This window comes from Haliotis cracherodii, unplaced genomic scaffold (assembly GCF_022045235.1).
Source record: "Haliotis cracherodii isolate W230 unplaced genomic scaffold, xgHalCrac1.p SCAF_13, whole genome shotgun sequence".
In the NCBI taxonomy this organism is placed as follows: domain Eukaryota; kingdom Metazoa; phylum Mollusca; class Gastropoda; order Lepetellida; family Haliotidae; genus Haliotis; species Haliotis cracherodii.
In genome coordinates this window covers 5,181,667-5,207,584 of record NW_027266268.1, presented here as the reverse complement: position 1 = coordinate 5,207,584, position 25,918 = coordinate 5,181,667, and the positions used below count along the sequence as shown (strand labels likewise).

General features: G+C 41.0%; 1 protein-coding gene across 1 annotated transcript in view; it reads right to left on the bottom strand.

Moving 5' to 3' along the window:
* Positions 1-356: 356 nt before the first annotated feature.
* LOC139458774 (phosphatidylinositol 4-phosphate 5-kinase-like protein 1) overlaps positions 357-25,918 on the bottom strand; it is a 28,273-nt gene continuing 2,711 nt past the window's right edge. Inside the window, exons 2-10 of the mRNA XM_071240190.1 lie at positions 23,964-24,241; positions 10,888-10,953; positions 7,272-7,429; positions 6,987-7,055; positions 5,344-5,434; positions 3,653-3,748; positions 2,826-2,898; positions 1,925-2,081; positions 357-1,467 (exon numbers count right to left, since the gene is read on the bottom strand). Of these exons, the coding sequence (XP_071096291.1) occupies positions 1,020-1,467; positions 1,925-2,081; positions 2,826-2,898; positions 3,653-3,748; positions 5,344-5,434; positions 6,987-7,055; positions 7,272-7,429; positions 10,888-10,953; positions 23,964-24,188 (1,383 nt within the window). The 5' untranslated portion in view covers positions 24,189-24,241 and the 3' untranslated portion in view covers positions 357-1,019. The remainder of the gene's footprint in view (positions 1,468-1,924; positions 2,082-2,825; positions 2,899-3,652; positions 3,749-5,343; positions 5,435-6,986; positions 7,056-7,271; positions 7,430-10,887; positions 10,954-23,963; positions 24,242-25,918) is intronic.

Genomic DNA, 25,918 nt, shown 5'->3' with positions numbered 1-25,918 from the left:
CCTTGACAGAATACCCAATACCCACCGTGTTTCCATACACAAGGGTAGGAGGTATGAGAGGTACACTGACAGAATACCAAATACCCACCGTGTTTCCATACACAAGGGTAGGAGGTATGAGTGGTACACTGACAGAATACCCAATACCCACCGTGTTTCCATACACAAGGGTAGGAGGTATGAGTGGTACCTTGACAGAATACCCAATACCCACCGTGTTTCCATACACAAGGGTAGGCGGTATGAGTGGTACCTTGACAGAATACCCAATACCCACCGTGTTTCCATACACAAGGGTAGGAGGTATGAGAGGTAAACTGACAGAATACCAAATACCCACCGTGTTTCCATACACAAGGGTAGGAGGTATGAGTGGTACACTGACAGAATACCCAATACCCACCATGGTTCCGTACACAAGGGTAGGAGGTATGAGAGGTACACTGACAGAATACCCAATACCCACTGTGTTTCCGTACACAAGGGTAGGCGGTATGAGAGGTCCACAGACAGAATACCAAATACCCACCATGTTTTTAAAAACCCAGGGCAAGTTAAGTTTATCCAGCATTTTGGGGAAGAGGTTACTTCCTTTAAATTCCAGTCCGCAGAGTCTAAAATGGTTAACCCCACAATTAACAACTGTTTGGATTAATTTTATATCTAGAAAAGGGACCTCTGTATGAATGCCTTTATATCAAGTCAGTTTAGTCCATCAGACCTAATGCAATTTTGTAATAAATAATAACACTGCAATATCTCAAAAATAATTGTTTTAAAACGGTGATAAGTATTAGATAAACTGTAGTCTTACTACAAGTCTCAAAATCAACTCAACACGCAGGTGTTGCTTAGCAGTAAACACTATCATCTAACTAAACATCCAACTAAACAGAAAAATGAGAGTATTCAAGCACTGGTGAAACCAGTTCAATAGCATTGAGTGCAACACATTCACAGACAGTGACACAGTGTCAAAACTAAACCTATCTTGACTCGTATACCCTCTCTCCCCGACTTCACTTGACGTGCTCAATGATGAAACGCAGGAAGCGGTCACCATACTCGCCAGGGGGGACAGTGGAGTGGTCAGCACAGCAGTATTTGATGTTCTTGTAGATTCGCCCGGTCCTCTGTCGATACTCATACAGTGTGAAGAAGTCGATGACACCAAGGAAGTAACGGTGGGTGGGACCGTCAATGATGTGTAAGGCGTTCTTGCAGTTGGGCAGGAGACGGCGGTTTTCTGTCGTCATCAACCCATCAAGATACGATGTTTCTGTCAGAGAGAGAGGAAAGAATACACCGGTCTTACGTTCTGGGGATTTTTCTGCCACGCTGGTTTTGGTGTCATCATTTGGTGTTCCTGGAAGAGAGTGCATCTCAATGCCACCACCCTCGACGTTCCCATTGTGATGTTCGGGGGAGCTGTTGTCGGATGAGGAGGAGGCTGTCGATGGGAGCGATCTGGTAAAAGAGTAATTAGTGTTAAATGCAAAATTGCAATGACAAAAATACACATCTGAAATGTTCTACAGTCATTCCTGGAAATGGTGTTATGGTCCAGACAATACAAACGCAAAACTTGCCCCACTTTAAAGCATATACTGGGTGAGATTTTTAGTGAAATCTCTATGCAAAATATTGGAAAGGGTGTTTTAAATATTTGTTATGATTTGTGTCATGTGTGAGTACAGTATGGTACGGTACAGTACAGTATGGCATCAATAAGAGTTTCCATCAGCTGTATCTTGTTGAAATCTATCGGATCTCTCACTCTTGTCAAGGTCTGACAAACCCTCCATAGGGTTAATGACCAGTAATCTTTGAGCAATCTTTGACCAGCCAATCAAAATTTAGGATGTGTTGGGTTTTGAGCAAGTCAGCTTCATTAAACGATTTCAAGGACTAGTGCATGTCTCACTTCTTCAGCCTCTCAACCAGGTTCGGGAGTGTTTCTCGGCGCTCATCGGTGTGCAGTTCCTGTCGACCAATCAGGAGGCTGTAATCCTGAACTGCCATTTCCTTCAAGAACTCAGTGTCTGCTTTAAGCTGGGTGATGAACCATTCCCTCTGTGGTCCTGTAACCATGGTAACATTTGGGACTCATATAGTCAAAGATGTTTTGTACTATCGCTTCCACATTCAATTTGTACATGTTTGTAATACATTACAATACTAGCTTTTGATTGGTTAAGGAGCGGGTAATATTTTCCACGTAGCCTGCTCATGTACCGCACAGAGGAATCAACCTGAACACATCATAGGTAACTTGCATATCTCACATAAACTTGAACTGATATGTACTGGTGATTATCCGAATGCATTGGGTAAAGGGAAATAACTTGGTTTAAAGCGTTTTACTCAGTGAATCTTCAGACAATTATTCGAAGTCTGTATGAATGAATGTCTGTGAGATAAATTTGTTGTCAGTGAGATAAATTTGTTGTCAGTGAGATAACTTTGTTGTCAGTGAGATAACTTTGTTGTCAGTAAGATAAATTTGTTGTCAGTGAGATAAATTTGTTGTCAGTGAGATAACTTTGCTGTCAGTGAGATAAATTTGTTGTCAGTGAGATAAATTTGTTGACAGCTTCAGGTACATTGGCTCACATACAGGGTACATCACACCACATACCCGTCGAGATCAGTTGACATTTCATAATACAATTAATGTGACATATTCATTTAGTTCATTGACTGTATTTTTGTGTGCGGACGTTTTGACTTTTATTGTGGAGACCCTCATGACTTTTAGGCCAGTTGACCTGCTCCCTGGTAACCTATTGTAACCCAGACTGTATAGATACAACCATGGTACTTACCCAAGTCAATGACTTCATTGAGAAAATTCTGGTCCTTGAGCACCGTGACAATGTTGCTGCCTGGGGGGTATGGCTGAAATAACATGGAAACAGTGCCATGTGTTTAGCGATTGAGATATCTGTAGCATGTTTGAGATATCTGTAGCATGTTTGAGTTATCTGTAGCATGTTTGACTAATCTGTAGCATGTTTGAGTTATCTGTAGCATGTTTGAGATATCTGTAGCATGTCTGAGATATCTGTAGCATGTTTGAGATATCTGCAGCATGTTTGAGATATCTGCAGCATGTTTGAGTTATCTGTAACATGTTTGAGATATCTGCAGCATGTTTGATATATCTGTAGCATGTTTGAGATATCTGTAGCATGTTTGAGATATCTGTAGCATGTATATCATGTGATTCGTTTTCCTTTCAATTCTGCCTCTCCTGTGTGGTGTCATGAGTCTGTCTTTAATGGTTTGTTAAAGTGTGGATCTAGGGACAGATGGTAAAGTGCTGGATACTCCCAAATGTGTTCACTGCCTGGGATTGTCTCCCCTGCTATCCCAACTCCCCATAAATACTTCACCCTCCTAATTCCCCTCCCAACACAGGCTCTAACCACCGGTCATCCATAAATCCATCAACAACCATCACTCCACCCATCCCCACCTCTCTACCATACCATCCACACAACCCACCTCAACACGCAACACCCAACCCCCTCAACATTGTCCATACAGACTCTACCACTGTCACCCTCCAATATTTCATTGGGATAGCACAATAAAACAGGCATAAAGCCGGACTAGGACAAGCACATGCACAGACAAAACAAGGGCCTACCTGTTGGTATCGGCCAGCCAGAGCTCCCTTAATGTCGAATCTAGTCTCAATACGATGACTGGGGTAAAATATACTCTGCATGACCACAAAGTATTTCTGTAACAAAACATATTGGTAGAAAACTTTATCATAATATGCAGATGAAAAAAAAAAAAATTCTTTTAATGCTGGTAGTTTCGTCTACTACATTGATGGCAACCAATGTAAGAAATATGAAGGTCGACAAAAAAAGTATTACCGGGTAAATGTGAAAATTAAGCCACAAAGCTCTGTAGCTCACCTGAATCATGAAGCAACAATGTTTAAAGTAGGATTATAATTCTGTGTGCCCTTTTTAGAGACACCATAATCCTCGATAGCTGAGCTCATTTACACCAACTTTCAGCTCCACAGGTCTTGTAGTTTCAGAGGTGCTGTTAAATATGCAACAACACAAGAAACATAGACCCACGGCACTGTAGCGCACTTGAAAATGTAGTCAACAGTCTAAAATCTTCACAGAGACTTCACTTCACTGACTTGGTTGATGCATGTCATTGTACCCCAACTGCGTGGATCGATGTTCATGATGACAAACATGAACTTTGTCTGGTCCAGACACGATTATTTACAGACCACCATCATATTACCGGGAATATTGGTGAGTGTGGCGTTAAACAACAAATAAACAAACAAGATAGTCATTCGTCGTGAGATGTGTGATGTTATCAAAGATGCTGACTTGACAGTGCACCCATCTGACTTGTTAACATTTGCGCTCATGAGAAGTAGTGTACACCTGCCATGCTTTGAGACAGATCACAATTAACAGAAACCATAGCCGGTCATCATTCATGCAAAGTTTCAGTTTCATAGGACTTGTAGTTTTAGAGAAGATGTTAAAATTGTAAAAGTTAACGATGGTCGTACAATGCTCACTTGACAATCCCTTATTTCTTATAATTATATTACGTTCATCGAGTAAATTCATTACCTAGAGATTTATTTGAGACAAGTTCCCTTTTTCATGAGGACAGATATATTTAGTATAATAACTTTGTTACTTAACTCTACTAGTTATTTTATGAAAATATTTTAATTTGAGATGAAACTTTGTGGAACAATGTTACTCTAGGTAGTTGCCACACTGAAACACATAGCATGAATCTGGAATGTCTGGCCTTATTTCCATGGTAAAAGTATTTTCTGTCGAGAAATAATCCAGGTGGAAAATAATCAGGTATTTATAACAAGCTCAATTTATGAAACCAAATCCATGCAGGAAACTCACAAACAGCCAATCAGTCAAATGCTTCTCATGACCTTGGAAATAAGGTCATGGTCAACATTACCAATTAGGGCCTGCAAACACACTTTGGCACTAAATGCATGAAGAAGTTCTGAAGATGCTGGTTTAGAAGTACATATACAAAGTCAATGAGAGAATTCTGAAAATTCATCTAATCATAAACTCTGGGATTTTGTGCTCAGGCCATTATTCTTATATTCATCGGATCACATATGCTTTGCGAACTATTCAAATGTGTGCAAAATGTCAGCTTTTCTCAGAAGTTCAATTCGGCAAGGTCTGTTTATGAAAAAAACAAGAAACAGCCATAACTGATGAACTCAGTACAATATGATAGGGTGATCAGATCTGTTGATGAGAACAAATATGAAATCTGTAGTACAGCAGCAGTGCCACTACCCACCTTCCTCTCGCCCGGCATCTGTATGGAGTATAAGCCCAGGTACTTGACGATAAGGGAGTGGGGGAACTTCAGGAAGTGCTGCAGGTAGTCACTGAAACACACAGCAACAGCTCCATGTAGTGACTATAGGGGGACAGATACAGATGCAATTAGTTACTGAAACACACAGCAACAGCTCCATGTAGTGACTATAGGGGGACAGATACAGATGCAATTAGTTACTGAAACACACAGCAACAGCTCATGTAGTGACTATAGGGGGACAGATACAGATGCAATTAGTTACTGAAACACACAGCAACAGCTCATGTAGTGACTATAGGGGGACAGATACAGATGCAATTAGTTACTGAAACACACAGCAACAGCTCCATGTAGTGACTATAGGGGGACAGATACAGATGCAATTAGTTACTGAAACACACAGCAACAGCTCCATGTAGTGACTATAGGGGGACAGATACAGATGCAATTAGTTACTGAAACACACAGCAACAGCTCCATGTAGTGACTATAGGGGGACAGATACAGATGCAGTTAGTTACTGAAACACACAGCAACAGCTCCATGTAGTGACTATAGGGGGACAGATACAGATGCAATTAGTTACTGAAACACACAGCAACAGCTCCATGTAGTGACTATAGGGGGACAGATACAGATGCTATTAGTTACTGAAACACACAGCAACAGCTCCATGTAGTGACTATAGGGGGACAGATACAGATGCTATTAGTTACTGAAACACACAGCAACAGCTCCATGTAGTGACTATAGGGGGACAGATACAGATGCAATTAGTTACTGAAACACACAGCAACAGCTCCATGTAGTGACTATAGGGGGACAGATACAGATGCAGTTAGTTACTGAAACACACAGCAACAGCTCCATGTAGTGACTATAGGGGGACAGATACAGATGCAATTAGTTACTGAAACACACAGCAACAGCTCCATGTAGTGACTATAGGGGGACAGATACAGATGCAATTAGTTACTGAAACACACAGCAACAGCTCCATGTAGTGACTATAGGGGGACAGATACAGATGCAATTAGTTACTGAAACACACAGCAACAGCTCCATGTAGTGACTATAGGGGGACAGATACAGATGCAATTAGTTACTGAAACACACAGCAACAGCTCCATGTAGTGACTATAGGGGGACAGATACAGATGCAATTAGTTAATGAAACACACAGCAACAGCTCCATGTAGTGACTATAGGGGGACAGATACAGATGCAGTTAGTTACTGAAACACACAGCAACAGCTCCATGTAGTGACTATAGGGGGACAGATACAGATGCAATTAGTTACTGAAACACACAGCAACAGCTCCATGTAGTGACTATAGGGGGACAGATACAGATGCAATTAGTTACTGAAACACACAGCAACAGCTCCATGTAGTGACTATAGGGGGACAGATACAGATGCAATAAATTACTCTCGGTGGAGACGAGGAAGTAGACTTACCCCAATGTGGACAGGAAGAGGTTGTTGTGACAGAATGCACTGAGGAGAATTACCCCAATGTGGACAGGAAGAAGTAGTTGTGACAGAATGCACTGAGGAGACTTACCCCAATGTGGACAGGAAGAAGTAGTTGTGACAGAATGCACTGAGGAGACTTACCCCAATGTGGACAGGAAGAAGTCGATGCAATATTTTCGATCAGTCTTCAGTAAGTACTGCTGATCATTGCTGTGGAGATAAAAGTTAGACATATATTTCAGGGGTATATGGTTATAAAACAGGCTGGAAAAGTTAGCCCCACACTTGACCAGCTTTCAGAGATCTGTTTATTCAGTAAAATGAAATTGTGAAATAAGATATTATGATGTTCTTTTTACTGTTTATTCATTTGTCAGGTGAGCAAAGCAAAACATAGGTTTCTAAATGCACTCATTTCCTGCCCACCTGAGGAAGAAGTCCTGTCCACTCTTGGAGTTGCTGACAAACTCCAGATATGGCAGTTTGGCCGGAGCAACAGACTCCAGGTAGAAGTCCTGTCGCAGACCAATGGCGCGGCGGATAGCTGCAAATGCTGAGCTGGCGTAACTGGCAAACACAAATACCTGTTGAGGAGAGTAGAAACAAATTACTGGTTTGTCATGAAAAACTCACCATATTTTGTCACAACTGAATTCTACCTGCCCATATTTTGATATTGATCTATTTAACATTCACCCATAATTATCCAGTATCACAAATCTCCAGTCTATTCTGATATATATCCTTGGACCATTCTCCAAAATATCTCCAGTCTATTCTGATATTATTACCTTGGCCCATTCTCCACCATATCTCCAGTCTATTCTGATATATATCCTGGAATTATTCTCCACCATATCTCCAGTCTATTCTGAAATATATCCTGGGACCATTCTCCACCATATCTCCAGTCTATTCTTATATATACCCTGGGCCATTCAGCCCTATGTCTCCAGTCTATCCTGATATATTACCTGGGCCATTCAGCCCTATGTCTCCAGTCTATCCTGATATATTACCTGGGCCATTCACCCCTATGTCTCCAGTCTATCCTGATATATTACCTGGGCCATTCAGCCCTATGTCTCCAGTCTATCCTGATATATTACCTGGGCCATTCAGCCCTATGTCTCCAGTCTATTCTGATATATTACCTGGGCCATTCAGCCCTATGTCTCCGTCTATCCTGATATATTACCTGGGGCATTCAGCCCTATGTCTCCAGTCTATCCTGATATATTACCTGGGCCATTCACCCCTATGTCTCCAGTCTATTCTGATATATTACCTGGGCCATTCACCCCTATGTCTCCAGTCTATCCTGATATATACCCTGGGCCATTCACCCCTATGTCTCCAGTCTATTCTGATATATTACCTGGGCCATTCACCCCTATGTCTCCAGTCTATCCTGATATATTACCTGGGCCATTCACCCCTATGTCTCCAGTCTCTCCTGATATATTACCTGGGCCATTCACCCCTATGTCTCCAGTCTATCCTGATATATTACCTGGGGCATTCAGCCCTCTGTCTCCAGTCTATTCTGATATATTACCTGGGCCATTCACCCCTATGTCTCCAGTCTATCCTGATATATTACCTGGGCCATTCACCCCTATGTCTCCAGTCTATCCTGATATATTACCTGGGCCATTCACCCCTATGTCTCCAGTCTATCCTGATATATTACCTGGGCCATTCAGCCCTATGTCTCCAGTCTCTCCTGATATATTACCTGGGCCATTCACCCCTATGTCTCCAGTCTATCCTGATATATTACCTGGGCCATTCACCCCTATGTCTCCAGTCTATCCTGATATATTACCTGGGCCATTCACCCCTATGTCTCCAGTCTATCCTGATATATTACCTGGGCCATTCACCCCTATGTCTCCAGTCTATCCTGATATATTACCTGGGCCATTCACCCCTATGTCTCCAGTCTCTCCTGATATATTACCTGGGCCATTCACCCCTATGTCTCCAGTCTATCCTGATATATTACCTGGGCCATTCACCCCTATGTCTCCAGTCTCTCCTGATATATTACCTGGGGCATTCACCCCTATGTCTCCAGTCTATCCTGATATATTACCTGGGCCATTCACCCCTATGTCTCCAGTCTCTCCTGATATATTACCTGGGGCATTCACCCCTATGTCTCCAGTCTATCCTGATATATTACCTGGGCCATTCACCCCTATGTCTCCAGTCTATCCTGATATATTACCTAGGGGCATTCACCCCTATGTCTCCAGTCTCTCCTGATATATTACCTGGGCCATTCACCCCTATGTCTCCAGTCTATCCTGATATATTACCTGGGCCATTCACCCCTATGTCTCCAGTCTATCCTGATATATTATCTGGGCCATTCACCCCTATGTCTCCAGTCTATTCTGATATATTACCTGGGCCATTCACCCCTATGTCTCCAGTCTATCCTGATATATTACCTGGGCCATTCACCCCTATGTCTCCAGTCTATCCTGATATATTACCTGGGCCATTCACCCCTATGTCTTCAGTCTATTCTGATATATTACCTGGGCCATTCACCCCTATGTCTCCAGTCTCTCCTGATATATTACCTGGGCCATTCAGCCCTATGTCTCCAGTCTATCCTGATATATTACCTGGGCCATTCACCCCTATGTCTCCAGTCTCTCCTGATATATTACCTGGGCCATTCACCCCTATGTCTCCAGTCTATCCTGATATATTACCTGGGCCATTCACCCCTATGTCTCCAGTCTATCCTGATATATTACCTGGGCCATTCACCCCTATGTTTCCAGTCTCTCCTGATATATTACCTGGGCCATTCAGCCCTATGTCTCCAGTCTCTCCTGATATATTACCTGGGCCATTCATCCCTATATCTCCAGTCTATCCTGATATATTACCTGGGCCATTCACCCCTATGTCTCCAGTCTCTCCTGATATATTACCTGGGCCATTCATTTCAGAAATGAGAAAAGTGAGAAAGTCCCAAGCTCAATCCCTTACATCACAATGTCTCTTGCTTATTAGGTTGAAATCAACAACCTATCAAAATGAACTGTCTGAAAGCGAGTTAGTATAGATCCACATTCAGAAGTCTCAGCGAACCCTCGACATAAAATCAAATGAGAAGACAGTAATAATTGAACATTTTCCCCGGAAAAGATGTCTTCCTGAGTGTTTTAAAACGGTGGAAGGACGTCATTATGCTTCAACGCGTTCCATTTGTGTTGGAGACAGCCGAGTTGAGTACTGGTGTAATTGATACATTTGCTGTTGTTTTACACTGCACTTAGCAATACTCCAGCTATATGACAGGATCAATACTTCACGCCTCACTGGCTTGAAAACAGTGTACAAAAGCCTGTTAGTATGATACTTGAGAACTGTGTGGCCAGAATACATGCAGTGGCCACAGAGGAACAGAGATTTGTGTTGTTGTCGTTTAACAACACACTCAGAAATATTCCACTGTTGTCTGTATATGTTACAGTCAATGTATGAAATCAGTAAATATGTAAAATGACTAAAAGTTTCACTTAGGCAATTTAAAAAACACCAAAATATTTCAGTCATTTTATAATTATTCTTCCATTTATTATGTGATGATAACAAATTCCAAATATGTTCATGCTCCATGTCATCACCCAGTGACTGAAAATGATAGGAATGAAAGAAAGAAGTCAACGCATATATTTTTTTTAATTTTGGCTTCTAATCCGATCAGAATTAGTCTATTGTGATGCTCTAAGCCATTTTGTACTTCTTAATAACTTTTAGTCAATCTGACAGGAAAATAACTGTAAAATATTTTGGAATTTTATAAATTGCCAGAGTAAAATTTCAGTCAGTTCACACAGTGACTGTAACATATTCATGGCTGTGGAGTAGTGATGACGGCAGTTCTTGGGGATGTTTGAGTAGTGTGTGTCAAGCACTTTCACACAGTGACTGTAACATATTCATGGCTGTGGAGTAGTGATGTGATGACGGCAGTTTCTGGGAGATGTTTGAGTAGTGTGTGTGACGCACTGACCTGTCCATCTGGGCCCTCCACCTTCTTCTCCAACACATGCTTGTAATCCTCAGCCTCCAGACTCTCCTCAACACAGGAACACAACATTTAGGCATTAGTCCAGCAAAGCATGAAATGTTTACTGAAAACATTGACTTGGCATGCTATGTAGTGAGTAAACTGGGTTCATCCCCATAATAAAGACTATTTCAGTTAAATCAGTGTGTGACATCTTCATCATGTTCATGAGGGCAGACAGACAGAAAGATGTTTTAGTGTAGCTGCCGGGTTCAGCCAAGGAAAGGGTTACGAGTCATATACAAATGTGGATGTCGAACCGTTACCAATAGATCCTGGCTGGCTAAATGATGCAAATCTGTATGGCAAATTGCAGCACATTAGATCATGTTAGATTGTTGGGCTAACAATGTTCGACCCCCTTACCATATTATACTATCATCATTACGACTATTATAATATATTATTCTTATTCTTATTATAAATGTTATTATCATTATTGACTGTATCTGAAACATTGCAGCTATTTTGTTATAAAGTTTACAGTTGGATTCAGAGTATTGGAGAAAAAATATAATTCCCTAAAAATCACCCTAATTTTAACTTGTTCCCTTGGAAACACAAAAAATAGATACACCATGCTCTGTAGCTCACCTGGTTTCAAAGAAATAATGACAGCCATGTCTAAAATCTAAATCAGAATAATGGGAGCAGTTTTCAGAAGCAACATACCAGGGCTCATTCATACAGTTTCAGCTGAAGTGGCCTTGTTGTTTCAGAAGTGATAAACAATGCAGCACCACAAGAAAATGAGTGAGTGAGTGAGTGAGTATGGTTTTACACCGTTTTTAGCATTATTCCAGCAATATCACGGCGGGGGACACCACAAATGGGCTTCACATATTGTACCCATGTCGGGAATCAACCCCGGGTCTTCGCCGTGACGGGCGAACGCTTTAACCACAAGGCTACCCGACCGCCCCCACAAGAAAAGAAAGTGGAATGGGGAATAACATATGTTTAAGATACATGATATTCTACATACCACATGCTCACTGCACAGCTACATCAACGTTTCACTGAACATGATGTATGTCCTCACATAACTTATGTTGAGTCCTCCTCCACCACCCTGCCCTGCCCCTCCCCAGAAGAAAAATTGTTTGTCAAACCAAATATTTCCTCTTAAATGAGAATATTAACTTGTCACAAAGCCAAATGTCATCCTTGTTTTCATTGCTGTTTCTGAGACAACATGTCCGATTTAGGGGTAGCCTGTCCACTATCGTGTCACTGGTGACATTTCTGCTTTATTCCAAACTGACCGACAGACTGGTAGGAAACTTCAGCTCTTTCTACTGTATTTATGTTGATAGTCAGTGTAGATTTACTACATAAAAAACACATGTTTTTACTGCAAATCACTACTGAATTTCTTCTGAGTCATGTTAACATTGCCTGTTTATCAGCTTCCATAGTTACAAATACTAAAAGTGTGGGACTGGTTCATCCTGGGGAGCAGATCAAGCGTGGTAGAGGTGACAATCAATCAGGTATTTTTTAGGTTGTTCAACTAGTATGCTTGACTTGCCCGACCTGTAAAAATAAAGTGCCGGGCATGTGGGAAAATATACTTTAGTAGCCCTTGGGCAAGTTCGGAAATCGGTGGTTTGAACATAGAAACTTAGAAGATGCATTGTGTGTTTTTCAACCGCAGATAAAGTACCTGACTTGTTATTTTTCTTTTTTGCACATCACCCAGGACCTGATGCTTTAGTTAATGAAGTTTTGCTGCTAAAATTATAAACGCCTTCTTTTCTCTGATATAGCAGGTTAAGTTGAAAATCAGGCCGGCCAAGTAGAATGTTTAAGTAGGAAATTGCGTTATTTGAACCAGGGATCCGAAAATATTTTTAGTCCGCCGCACAGACCTATTCCCGGTTCCCTGATTTGAACCCCCCTGGTGCAGTGAGTGAGTGAGTGAGTTGGGTTTTACGCCGCTTTTAACAGTATTCTAGTTATATCACGGCGTGTCAGCTTAATGTGGGAAGAAAGCCCGAAGTGATGCAGGTCTCAGACGTTTACCACTTCGGTGAAACCCACGAGCATGGGTATGGTTTCTTACAAACCTAGAAACATAAGCGGGCGAACCTGGGATTCGAACCCACAATCATAGATCCAAGGGACGCAACTCTGCACAGCGAATCGCGGCGCCTTAGACGACTGGGCCACCCGTGTGCCGCCCCCCCCCCCCCCCCCCCCCCCCCCCCCGGTGCAGATGGTACATATATGTTGAACATGTTGGACATATATGTTGGATGTATAAAAGTTGTCATAATACACCTCTTCCTTCGATTGCAAAGGTCAGCTAGTATGTGAAAATATAGGTCAAAAGGTGTGTGTTTAATCTCATTTTAGCAAACTGTGTTTCAGACATCAGGACTGGCCAAATATTTCTAGTTTCTGGTGGTCCTTACCGGAAACACAGTACTCAACATGCTGAAGAATTAAATCTACCATAGACAGGAAATAAGCTGCAAATGTGAGAACCACTGCCACATGATAACGATAATATTATATGATATACAATAATGGTTATTATATCATGATGTGTCATCTACATAGATATATTACATCGTTTATCTTGTTATTCAATGTATCACAGATTCTTTTGATTCAGGTTACTAATCAGCCTTATCTATGCAGGCATATAAATGATAATCACAAAACATCAAGCTATCTAAAACTAACGATTTATTGAACTTACATAAATTCTGACATATAAGCTGACAAGTAGGTTACTAGTTTACCCAGCTACCGTGCCAGTTTCAGTGTTCACTAGCAACAGGTGTCTCGCTTATCTACCTCCAGCATAATCCTGCCGATAAATCTACAGTGCTGAGACCATTTACAATAGGTCCACATGGTGCTCACGTGGATAGCCAGAGCAACAGATAAGCTACATATTTTGCGTAAAATACTCCCCCAATATTTCAAAACCAAATTACTTTCAATCATATGTGTACAGAAACATATGCATTCAATGAAAAACTCAAATGTATAAAAACAGCACGAGTAAATACTCTATGAAGCTTTTTCAGCATACATACAACGGAGCTAATTTCCGAAACCCAATTATGAGCTAATTTACTTTCTAAGTCAAGCCTATATATATTTAGAACAGCCATATACATCTGAAACATTATTTCATGTTTTTTTAAATCTTAATATGTTCACTTATTTGAGGACCGAATAGAGTGATGAATGGATGAGTGTAAAAATATTGGTTACCCGATACAAATGTAATAACCCAATTAAAATAGAAACCCAAGAGTAAAAACTCAATTGCTCAAAAAGTTATCTGGAGCTCTGGATGGGTTTCTATGGTATAGCAGCAAACTTATTCCTTATAACAAACAGTTGATGATGATTGTCATAGAGGATGAGAAATAACAGGCCTTAGTGCAGTCAGTATTCATAAATAGTATTTAGCAGTATGTGTATATATATATATATATAAAATATCTGCCAAAAACGTTCTTAGTCGGGCAGTTAATGGAAGGCCTCGGGCTTCTGCAAATGATAATGCCCTGAATAATAGCGTTACCGTTAAAATAGTGAAAATGGATAGAATTTGTTATTGAATAAAAATAAATTTTAGCTATAATGCTATATAGGCAGGGATCAATCTAGGAACTTATATTAATTGGGAAAAATCAATATTTCACAGGTATTTTAACATTACATGCACCACAAATCAGGTCCCAAAACTTGTATCTCTCATTATTGGTCCTGATATGGTCTAACACCACTTTGAACAGCATTTCAGTTACAAATGACATAAAGAAAATATTCAAATTCGATCCTTTCATTTTGGAAAATTTGTGAAATGTGGCAGAAATGTTAAACAGTTTATTTAGTAAGAAAGCCACACACTGGAGTAGCAGTGAAGCTAAAAATAGTACATGTATTCATGGTATTTGTGCAACAATTACTGGTCATTGAGCACTGTCAGTGTCTAACTTAGGCAGGGTAGTGTGCAGCACCTTACAACACAACTCTCACCCCGTCAGCCAAATCCCCACCCCACCCACCACCCCCGGCAGCACACTCCGCAAGCTATTAAATGCACAACCAGCATGAGGTGACATAACTCCCCATCATAAACCACTCATGACATTACCATACTGCAACCTATCACAATGTAGCATTACCATATAGACAATATGATAAATAGTCCATTGATATCCATAATACAGCAGCTCCATCATTAAGACTGAATATCATAAATATAGATCATGCATAATAACGGCGCCCTTGTGTCAACTCTCCGTCACTTGATACACCGACTGCTTAATGAGCCTCCTGGCTGCAAGGAACGTAGGACTCCTTCAAGAGACATTGCAGTGGTGACACCAATACAGTCGAGGTTATTACACACTATGTCCGTGTATGCTGTAAGGCCGGTTCTGTAGTTTCAAATGTAAAGACACTGTTCAAGGTCACCTTGACTGTTTAATTAAGCTTTATCGTTTGTATGAGTATATTCGACGTGAGTGAAGTGAAATGATTTGTGATTTAAGTCGCGGGTACAACCCTGTGGATACTCCGACCCTCGAAGATCCGGTTAGAAATGGTCCCCACCTACGAGTTGTCGAGTGAGGTGACCAAATGGATCAGGTGGTCAGGCACTTGGTTGAGAGCATGCCATCCTCCCCTCTAGGCATGCACCGCTGCTCACAATATCAATCACTAGATTGTCTGGTCCAGATTTCATTATTTACATGCCATCATCACATAGCTGGAATACTGCTGAGTGAGGTAATAAACAAACACTAGTACAAATTACTATACACATGTCGGCAAGTTGCCCATAAAATTCTTAACGAAACCTTCCATTCCAGACATTAAGATTTTTACATATTACCCATCAGGGAACAAGAACTTTATTTTAATCCCCAATATGCATCGATGTTGGAAACACTCCAACATAAACAACATGAATTTGCTGAGTAGTTTTCAAGGACAAAGTAGACACAATTTATGGATAACAACTTCTTTAATACTGTAAAGGCGACGTTTGGGTTTAGATACTTATACCGTTGTCAAGAACGTCCTTGACTGTCCTTGCTTGGCAATGGTATAAGGCTCTATACCAAAACGTCACCTTTACACTATTAAAGAAGTTGTTTTCCATAAATTGTGTCTACTTTGTCATCCGTCAACTTCTAAGTAATGACTATCAAACAATTCAGTTTTCAAGGTGCAAGTTGGAGCGATGTGTAATTGCCAATTGTTAAAATATGTCACACTAGATGCCACTTAAACTGCTGTGTAACTGGAGAACAAGTTCTTATGATAATATGACTCAGAGACGATAAACATGCTAAACGGTAGACAGTAGACTGATGTATTGCTGGTGTGGCTGTGAACCAGGTAGACAAGTTTCTAGCTCATCAGCTGGGGTCTTGCAGTTGTTGGTGGTTTCATGCCATTACATCAAGGAGAAACAAAAAATCAATACAATCTGTGCCTAACACAGCGCAGTCTACAAGCTTGAAGTTCTCCTTTCAAATCTGTTTCAGTTGATTGTAGGAACACATGAGCTGTCATAACTCAAGCCATGGAACATGTGTTACCAAGTGCACTGCTTCCACAGCAACCAGGGTTGCATTTAAAAGGCTGCCAAAATTATACAAATATCTGAAAACATGGAAAGGCCAATTTCCGTCCATCCAAAAAGTGGGTTGGTAGGTTGGGCTTCTTTAGTTTGAACATGTTACATGGCTGGTTTATCAATAGTGAGTGAGCGAGTGATTAAATGAGTAAGTTGGGTTTAATGCTGGTTTTAGCAATATTCCAGCAATATCATGGTGGGAGACACCAGAAATGGGTGAGTGAGTGAGTGAGTGAGTATGGTTTTACGCTGCTTTTAGCAATATTCCAGCAATATCACAGCGGGGGATACCAGAAATGGGCTTCACACATTGTACTCATATCGGGAATTGAACCCGGGTCTTCGGCGTGACGAGTGAACGCTTTAACAACTAGGCTACCTGACCGCCCTCATGGGCTTCACAGTATACCCATGCAGGCTATTGAAACTGGTAAACATTCAGCAACAAATTTATGCCAGAAGTGATGATGATGAAAGCTGTGGTGCAACTAGAGAAAAAAGAAGGAAAAGGATTTAGGCTCATGGTCTGCAGATTAGATTGGCTGTTCTCTAGGAAACGCATGCTAGTGTTCTGCTGTCTCAATGGCTGCAAACGGGATACATAGAATCTTGGTTTCACCGTGGAAACGATATCTTTATATACTTGTAGTTGGTGTCCCCTAAATTGAGTGAGTGAGTCTGTCTAATAGTGTACCTGTTGACTCTTGTAGAGCGGGTACATGACAGGCAGCATAATCTCTTTGCAGCAGGATCATCGTCCCCAAAGGTATCTTTAATAAGGGGAGCCTGCAGCCCTCAGTTAGGAGTGTTGTAAAGAAACATCCAGTTGGCTGCAAAAAGTCCAACTTTTCCACCTACTGGTGTGGGGCTTAGGGTACAATTAGGGCAGAAAGTCCCAGTCAGACCACGCTGTTACTGAGTCATTTAGTGGAGGAGACCGCATTCCTCTCTGATTCTCCTGTCCCTGTTCTGGCTGAAAGTGACCATTCAGGCGAGGGTATAGTTGGGACTTGTAATGCCTTATCCCCAATGTCCTCTGCCTAAAAATGAACCCTTCTTTGCTGATATATAAGTCTGTGTGCAGTGGTGTCAATTGAGACTTCTGTCTCTCACTGTGTGTTTTCAAACTGTTGGCACTGTAACCTTAGAAGATCAACAGAGATCTGTAGTTGCGAATCCTTGGTGACCTCTTGAGCTGAACTGGTCCCTTCAAGGACAGGATTGCAAAATACCTTTCCTGGTATGGAGGTGATGTGGCCAAAGCAATGTGAGAGTAGGTTCATTACCACCCTGTCAAGGTCATGGGAAGTGGCAATGGAGTCCATACCATTCCATGGCTCCCGCACACTGGGATGTTATGAACACACAATGCCATTTAGAAAGTGGTCAAATGTAACAAATGTTGAATTTGGGATCACACTTTCTTAGTAAAGTACAGATTTTAGTACTTTTTAGAGTTGAGTCCCATCCAGGTTTTTAAGCCACATTGCCAGAATGAGGCATCTAATTGTCAGCACACAGAGTCAGCAATCTAACCCACTCAAAGCTGTTTTTTGTTTAGGTCAAAGATGACTGACTTCAGAGGAAAGGTAAATGTATCTGTGTTTCAACCCGACATAAAAAAACAAGATCGAGGATGATCATCAATAAGATGTAATAAGCGCCCAGGGCGCTCTCAAAATTAGAAATAGGGGGCTCTTATTAGAATATTATTCTGGTTGAAAAAGAAAACAGTTGAAAGATAAATCTTGTGGTTTATGGTGACAGCCTGAAATGTTTATGTACGACAGATATATTTTTCCAGAATTTAATTGCCCTTAATTAAGGGTGCATATAACACACGAGTGTGCATATATGCAAATAAATAAGTCTTGTGTACATTGATCAATCGGAAGGGGTGCTAATTTGGATTGTTTACTAGCCAATATGTCAGCTTATTAGAGCGGGGCGCTTATTACGTTGAATACGGTAAGCATATCTGCCTGATCTACACTGTCAAAGCTGTCCATAGGTGAGATGGGTTGATCACAGGTTTCAGAGATGTGTAACGTCTGATCTGTGTTGTCCTTCGATACACAAGGTTATGTGGTCGGTCGAGGCTCATCACCATCTGAGTGTGTCTGTGGCTTGTCCTAATGCAAGCCTCACTCATTAAGAGCGGCTGTCATGGCCTGTACTAAAGCTTGAATATCAAACTGAGAAAACACTGAGGATTGAGTCTGATGATCCCATGATGTAGGTAACGCAAGCCGCTCCTGCTGATCTCCGATTGTCTCCGATCTTCAGACAATTGTGGAGGGCTACAATGATCCCAATCCTTGCCGAGTATTCTCTGATCCTCTGAACTGACCGAACAACGGGGAGAATGCTGATCTCTATCCGGATGCAAACGATCATAGCTTTGACATTCTTCTTAAGTCGAGGATAGTGATGAATGCCGACTCTCAAACAACCTCCAGGAAACCCCCTTTAAATGTTCACAACACCTTGACCGATCCTCAATCCGAATTTCTGGGAGCAGAGCTGTCAATTTGGATGAATCCATGTGTTCAACTTGGTGACGATCTTCAGTGGATTGAATCATAGTCGTTATTGCAGGCACAATGACAATAGAATGGGGTTCGTTAGACGAGGGCTGAGATAGATCGGCTGTAAGGAAGGAGTTGAATGCCTCATCATCCAAGTCTGAGACAAGCACTGGCATGATAGAATACTGTTTCAAGGTTGTAAATTTAGACGCTTTGGAACTAACTGCTTTAAGTGTGGTCTTTTGGGTTTTCTTAGCCACTGACGGACCCTGTATGTAGTGAAGTCAGCTGTACATAAATCTTTGCACTTGCTGCGTCTCTTGGAGTCAGTACACCAACCACGACAGTCACAGAAATTTAAGTGTGGATCATGTACAGAAAAAGTCTGTCTACTATCATTACACACTTTAGGTTTCTGATTATCCATGATCACGCACTCAGCAGACTTTAATATAATTATAATTCTCCTCAAATAAAAGAATGTCTCCACACTAGGGTGATAAGAAAGAGAATGAGTAAGCTTTGGACGTCCTGTAATCAAGCTGCGTGGGACGTCCTGTAATCAAGCTGCGTGGGACGTCCTGTAATCATGCTGCGTGGGACGTCCTGTTATCAAGCTGCGTGGGACGTCCTGTTATCAAGCTGCGTGGGACGTCCTGTTATCAAGCTGCGTGGGACGTCCTGTTATCAAGCTGCGTGGGACGTCCTGTTATCAAGCTGCGTGGGACGTCCTGTAATCAAGCTGCGTGGGACGTCCTGTAATCATGCTGCGTGGGACGTCCTGTTATCAAGCTGCGTGGGACGTCCTGTTATCAAGCTGCGTGGGACGTCCTGTTATCAAGCTGCGTGGGACGTCCTGTTATCAAGCTGCGTGGGACGTCCTGTTATCAAGCTGCGTGGGACGTCCTGTTATCAAGCTGCGTGGGACGTCCTGTTATCAAGCTGCGTGGGACGTCCTGTAATCATGCTGCGTGGGACGTCCTGTAATCATGCTGCGTGGGACGTCCTGTAATCAAGCTGCATGGGAACCAGGCAGTGTACATCCATTGTTAGTGATGGTAGCCATGGTTCTGCCTGGGGTGTGTTTTGAAGCTGGCTACATCTTCAACATGTTCAAGGATCGTTTTCACTCCAGGATCGAAGAAGGATGAAATGCACAGTATGTGATAGGATCAGTTTTTATTTTTCTCTAATTTTCTTTTCCTGACATGACACATTTGAGTCCTACAGAGTTGCATCACATCACAACATGAACACATCTGAGCCCCCCTCTGTCAGTATTTCCGTTCTCCGATATATACCAGATATTGACAGGTAAAATAGGACTTGGACCATTAAATTTGAGGGTTGACAGTCCCTATGTCCGGGAAATTTCAATTGAAAAATACAGATCATATCCTTTGAATCGCTGTAAACATTAATCACTCTCTTTCAAAACTTGGCATGTCAACATGGTCAATTTTTACTATTGGAAATCCCAGTTCTGAAAATAGTGCACAATCTCAGCCAATAATGAAATACATCCTAGTCACTGCAATACCAATGTTTTAATTTGGATTTTTTTATGTGATCTTTGTTACAAATTCATACTTGGCATGATGTTAAAATTGCGGGTCACAAGTTTATCTGTGATTGGTTGAAAAGATAATGACATCACAGAGATAACCACTGACGATCATGGGATCGGTAATTTTTAGTCAGGGCGGCTAGTTTCCTTTGCTACCAGCCCACATCACCGGCAGTCAAAAGTTCCACTGGAAACACTGTGTGTTGTAGCATCTCATCACAACATGAGTGCAGTGAGTGAGTGAGTGAGTGAGTGAGTGAGTTGGGTAAACCCCCCTTTGAACAGTATTCCAGTGGCGTCAAACCTCAATGTGGCACAAAAGCCAAAAGTGATGCAAGTCTCAAACATTTGGAGAAATTCACAACCACGGGCATGGTGCTGGCAAACCTAAAAACAGATTCAGGGTAAACTGGGATTCCATCATAACATTAACAAATGACTTCCTAGACCTTGTGCTCTCTGAGAAGATGACTTTTTCAAAATGATTTGTCAAAACTTCCATGACTGAAACCTTTTTCTAAAGGAACTATTGTTGATTTAAACACTTTTAATGCCATGAACAAATCTTGAGTCACATCATTAAGGGTGAAACAATACACTGATATTCCGATGCATCGCAATATTTTACCCACGATACAATACACGTGGGCCTATCTCTCGATACGCCACGATACTGAACGCGAATCTTAAGTACAGTGTTCCCTGCTAATGCACAATTCAATATGGCGCTAACTTGGTTAAAGCACACAGACTCAATATTTTCCCCTTCTCGAAAAACATCAACCGCTGATCACATAACACCGCAAATACCAGTCAACAAATCCGAACCGAAGTACGCAATTTAATCCCATTATTATACTATCAACCACAGTCAGACTACGGCTACTGATGCCTTGAAACAAACTTTAGTTGCCAGCCAGAGAACGGATATATATATGATGAATGCCATACTTTGACTCATTAAGGGAGCGACCATTTGATTTCTATGGGGGGGGGCCGGAAGTATATACAAATGAATAGTTTGTTGGAGATAATCAGTAAAATAAATAGAATGTTTACTACTGTGAGAAAAATGAATAGTTTGTTTCCAGATACAATTTTGCATGTCATTGCAACATTTATCTATTAAATTAAAGAATTATTCCAGCATTATAAACGTAAAAAATTTCCGCCGCCTTCGGCGCAACATCACTATTACTTTAATCTTATTTGTTGCTATTTCTGTATATGAAGTTAATGGCTTCAGTTCAGCACATTTTGCTATTTAAATGCATGCACAAATATTCAGGCGTCCAATTTAACAATTTCCAAAAAGAAATAACCAAGCTACAATGTTGTAAAAGAACACATTTATTCACTGATAAATGTTGAACATGTTTACATTGTGGTTTGTTTGAGGAATGGTTTGAAATACAAATAAACCATATGTATTAAATGAAAAGGTATCGGTATGAACAATTTTCACCAAAATCCTTCAAAAAAAACTATATTATATGATCTTTGGATATGACCTGGTCATAAGTGTTTCTGTTGTGATGAAACATCTATTTGAACACGTCAATGCACACCATCATCCTTTGCTGGAGAGACACGTTTTGCTCTGTTTTTGCTGTATACATTGTCTGATTACAGTGTTCGTATGTTTCAGTTCTACTGTTCCGACATTTGTGTCTAGTGACAAAGCCTGTCAGGACATTTTGTCCCACAGTATGAGAAGGTTTCATTTTCTTTATAGAAGATGACATCCGACTGACGAACACCTGTCCTATTGACAACATTTTATATTTTTTTCACATTTTGTTCACATTCAGAAGAGACATCTTGAGAAATTTTCAGAGAATTATAGAACCATTTTCGCTTAAATTGCTGGAAGTTCACACACTGTTTAAAGAGAAACACTACGCTGAAAAATATGCTGGCTACAACAGTTTGATGAATTTTCCGAAGACTCACGACATTGGAACTGCTATGGTGGACAACAGGAGAGAGTATTTTCTAAGATGAAACCTCTCGTCACCACTGAATTTTCATCAGAATGTAGTGCAAAAGATGACTGTGAGAATCCAGTCATTCACAGAACAAGTACTGACATCTCTTTGTCGTGGGAGGAGGGTCAACACACTACTCTTCAGGAGAAGTTAAATTCATGGATTGCCAATGAACATGATCCTCGACCATGCCTGTTTCAGGGTAAAGACTCCAATGAGAATTGTTCTGGTGTCCGAACATTCTCTTCAAGACTGTTCACCATTGATTCCCCACCAGTAGTGTACATAGAGATAGACAATTGTCCTCTCACCAGATACCCCAATGTTATTCAGATGAATGAACGAGTATATACACTATTTGCTTTAGTGTATGGCAATGGGGGTCATTTCGTGGGATGTGTGTGTGTGCCAGGCAAAGGTTGGTACAGTTACGATGGCTTGGAAGTATACCACCGATACGGGCCGGGACTAAAGAAACAGCTATTACCGCATCCTCCACCAGGCTACAAACAGGACTACTGTATTTATGTCAGGGAATGAAAAAGACTATTATAACGGGTGTTCTATAGCTGTTCATGTTATAATACACCACAGGCTGCATTTGCTGAAATATGATTGCATATTTTACTCTATAATAAAATTGCAAAATTACCATCTGAAATGAATAGTTTGTTCAGCTGTATGTTACAAAAAAATAGTTTGTTAGAAAAAATAGTTTGTTAGAAATGGCTTCAGAAAAAAATAGTTTGCTGAGAAAACAACTTCCGCCCCCCCCCCCCCATAGAAATCAAATGGTCGCTCCCTAAGTCATACATGTGGCAATTTGACTATTATATGTCCAAAGGGCATAACTGTCACCTGACAATGTTAACATTTTAATTTTCTGAAAAAGAAATCTTGACATGCTTGAAGTCTTGAAAGTTAATATAATCTGGAGTATGGTGATCTGTTTCTGTTTGTTTTTGTATCTTTGAGTATTGAGATATGTATCGTATTGTCGCCAGAATATCGAGATATGTATCGTATTGTGACAGCCATTGTATCATTGCATCCCTTCATGTCATTGACCAGTAGAGCCATTGAGTCTGGTTTTACACCACCTTAGCATTAATCTAACAATATCGCCGTTGAGGGCGCCAAAGATGGGCTTCACACACTGTACCCATGTGGGACTTGAACCCAAACATCAGGCGTACTGAGCAAACTCTTCACCACTAGGCTACCGTATGGACAAACAGACAACTTGCCATATCATAAGCATGTCTACTCACTTGGACATTTTGGTCATGGTGCGGTAAAAAGTTTCAAATTGGTCTCACCTTTGGTCCCAGTTCTGGATGATTGAGCAGCACATGCCTAATGCCGGTCCGGATGCAGTTGAGCATGTCATAGCGATGGTGATCGATGTCTACCTCAACTACCCCTTTACGCTTGAGTCGCTTCTGAAGACGTTGCCAGGCACTGGACCGTGACTTCAGCTCTGCTTGCTGTGGATTGGGTGATGTGGACGCAGAGGCCCCGATTTCATGTAGTTCAATCGACATGGTACCGAAGGTTTGTGTGACTTCAATTCATTTGAGTTTCCAGTTGGTTATTTCTGTTGACAGAATGAAGAGAATCTTCAAAGATTCTGACAGCGCAAGCTAGCTTCAATAACACCTAATTCAGGATTGTCAACATGGTCAGGAGACTGGATTATCTGGATGCAAAATGTTTTATTATAATTGAGAATGGGCACAAATGACATGCATTGCATGGCTTTACATTCATAGAAACAACAGTCAATATGTCAATTAAAAAATATCATTAGAGCCTCATGTCCAGGCTCTTTAAGGATGTTAAATAAATGTAAAAGCTATAAAATATTCACCCATACATAAATAAGTTAATGATGACTTCCTGAATACAATGTGACCTTGGCAATGTCGGACAAGTCCATTTTATGAATATGAAAAACGGGGGCTTAAGTCTGGTATTTCCTAGATATACTCAAAATACCAACTGTCATATCTCTCCAACTCTTGGATGCTACCTTTCGGCCATTAATTGCTTTCATCTGCATTGCATTTAAGGGGAAAAACTCACTAGACACTTCCCTCTCAAAAATATTGTCATCCAATTTAAGACATCATTAACTTTTGAGGGCATGTTCGAATCTCCAGAAATGACGTCATGATAGAACAAGGTTTGTTGTGAAATAAACCACTCCTCGTTCTTTTCGTTCTTTGCAATTGATAGCAGAGCTGTGTTATAGTAAACTGTTAGTGTTAAATACAATACCTGATTCAGAAATTCAGCAAAGTTTTCATGTAATAATTAGATCCACAGTAAGTGCTTTTATAAGTTATCATGATGTAACATTTATACAAATTTTCAAATGATAATAGTGAGTGAGTGAGTGAGTGAGTTGGGTTTAACACCGCTTTTATTAACAGTATTCCAGTTATATCGAGTCGTGTCAGCTTAATGTGGGAAGAAAGCCCGAAGTGATGCAGGTCTCAGACATTTACCACTTCGGTGAAACCCACGAGTCCAGATATGGTGCTGACAAACCTAAAAACATAATCGGGGCGAACCAGGATTCGAACCCACAATCATAGGTTTCTGGCGTGCCCAAGGGACGCAACTCAGCACAGCAAATCGTGGCGCCTTAGAAGACTGGGTCACCTGTGCCCCCCATATGATTATAGAACAGCAAGTAATATATATAAGGCTCCAGGGAAAATGCAGATACAAAATATTAGTTTTCAGTAGTTTCATAAATACTAACCTAAGGTAACAAGAACCCATCCCTCAGACATACTATTCAATAAGAAATAGCTTAATATGTTGCCTTGAACTATTTTATTTAAGTAAACCTGTCATCACCTATATTAGAATAGCATTGAGCTAATACTTCAATTTAGACTTATTAAGGTTTAGTGCCAATACAAGCTCGCCTATTGTGATATCATGATCTCTTTCCAAGCACTCAAGCATGTGTCAACAAGATTTCCAAGCACCCAAGCATGTGTCAATAAGATTAGTTCCAGTCCCACAGGATTAAGTATTCCCCTCTGTCTAGCCATTCATTAACCATAGGGCACACCCCATTTTGCTTCCACAGCCAATCATTTTCCTTTTGTTGTTCTAATTTTAGCTAAATACATACAGAAGCAATATGTTAGGCCGTTGGGGTTTGACCTCTCACCCATAGCCCAGAGGGTTGTACCGACTCTCTGTGGCACCCTCATCTATATCCAAGATAGTGTTCATTCTGTTCTCGTAATCAAAA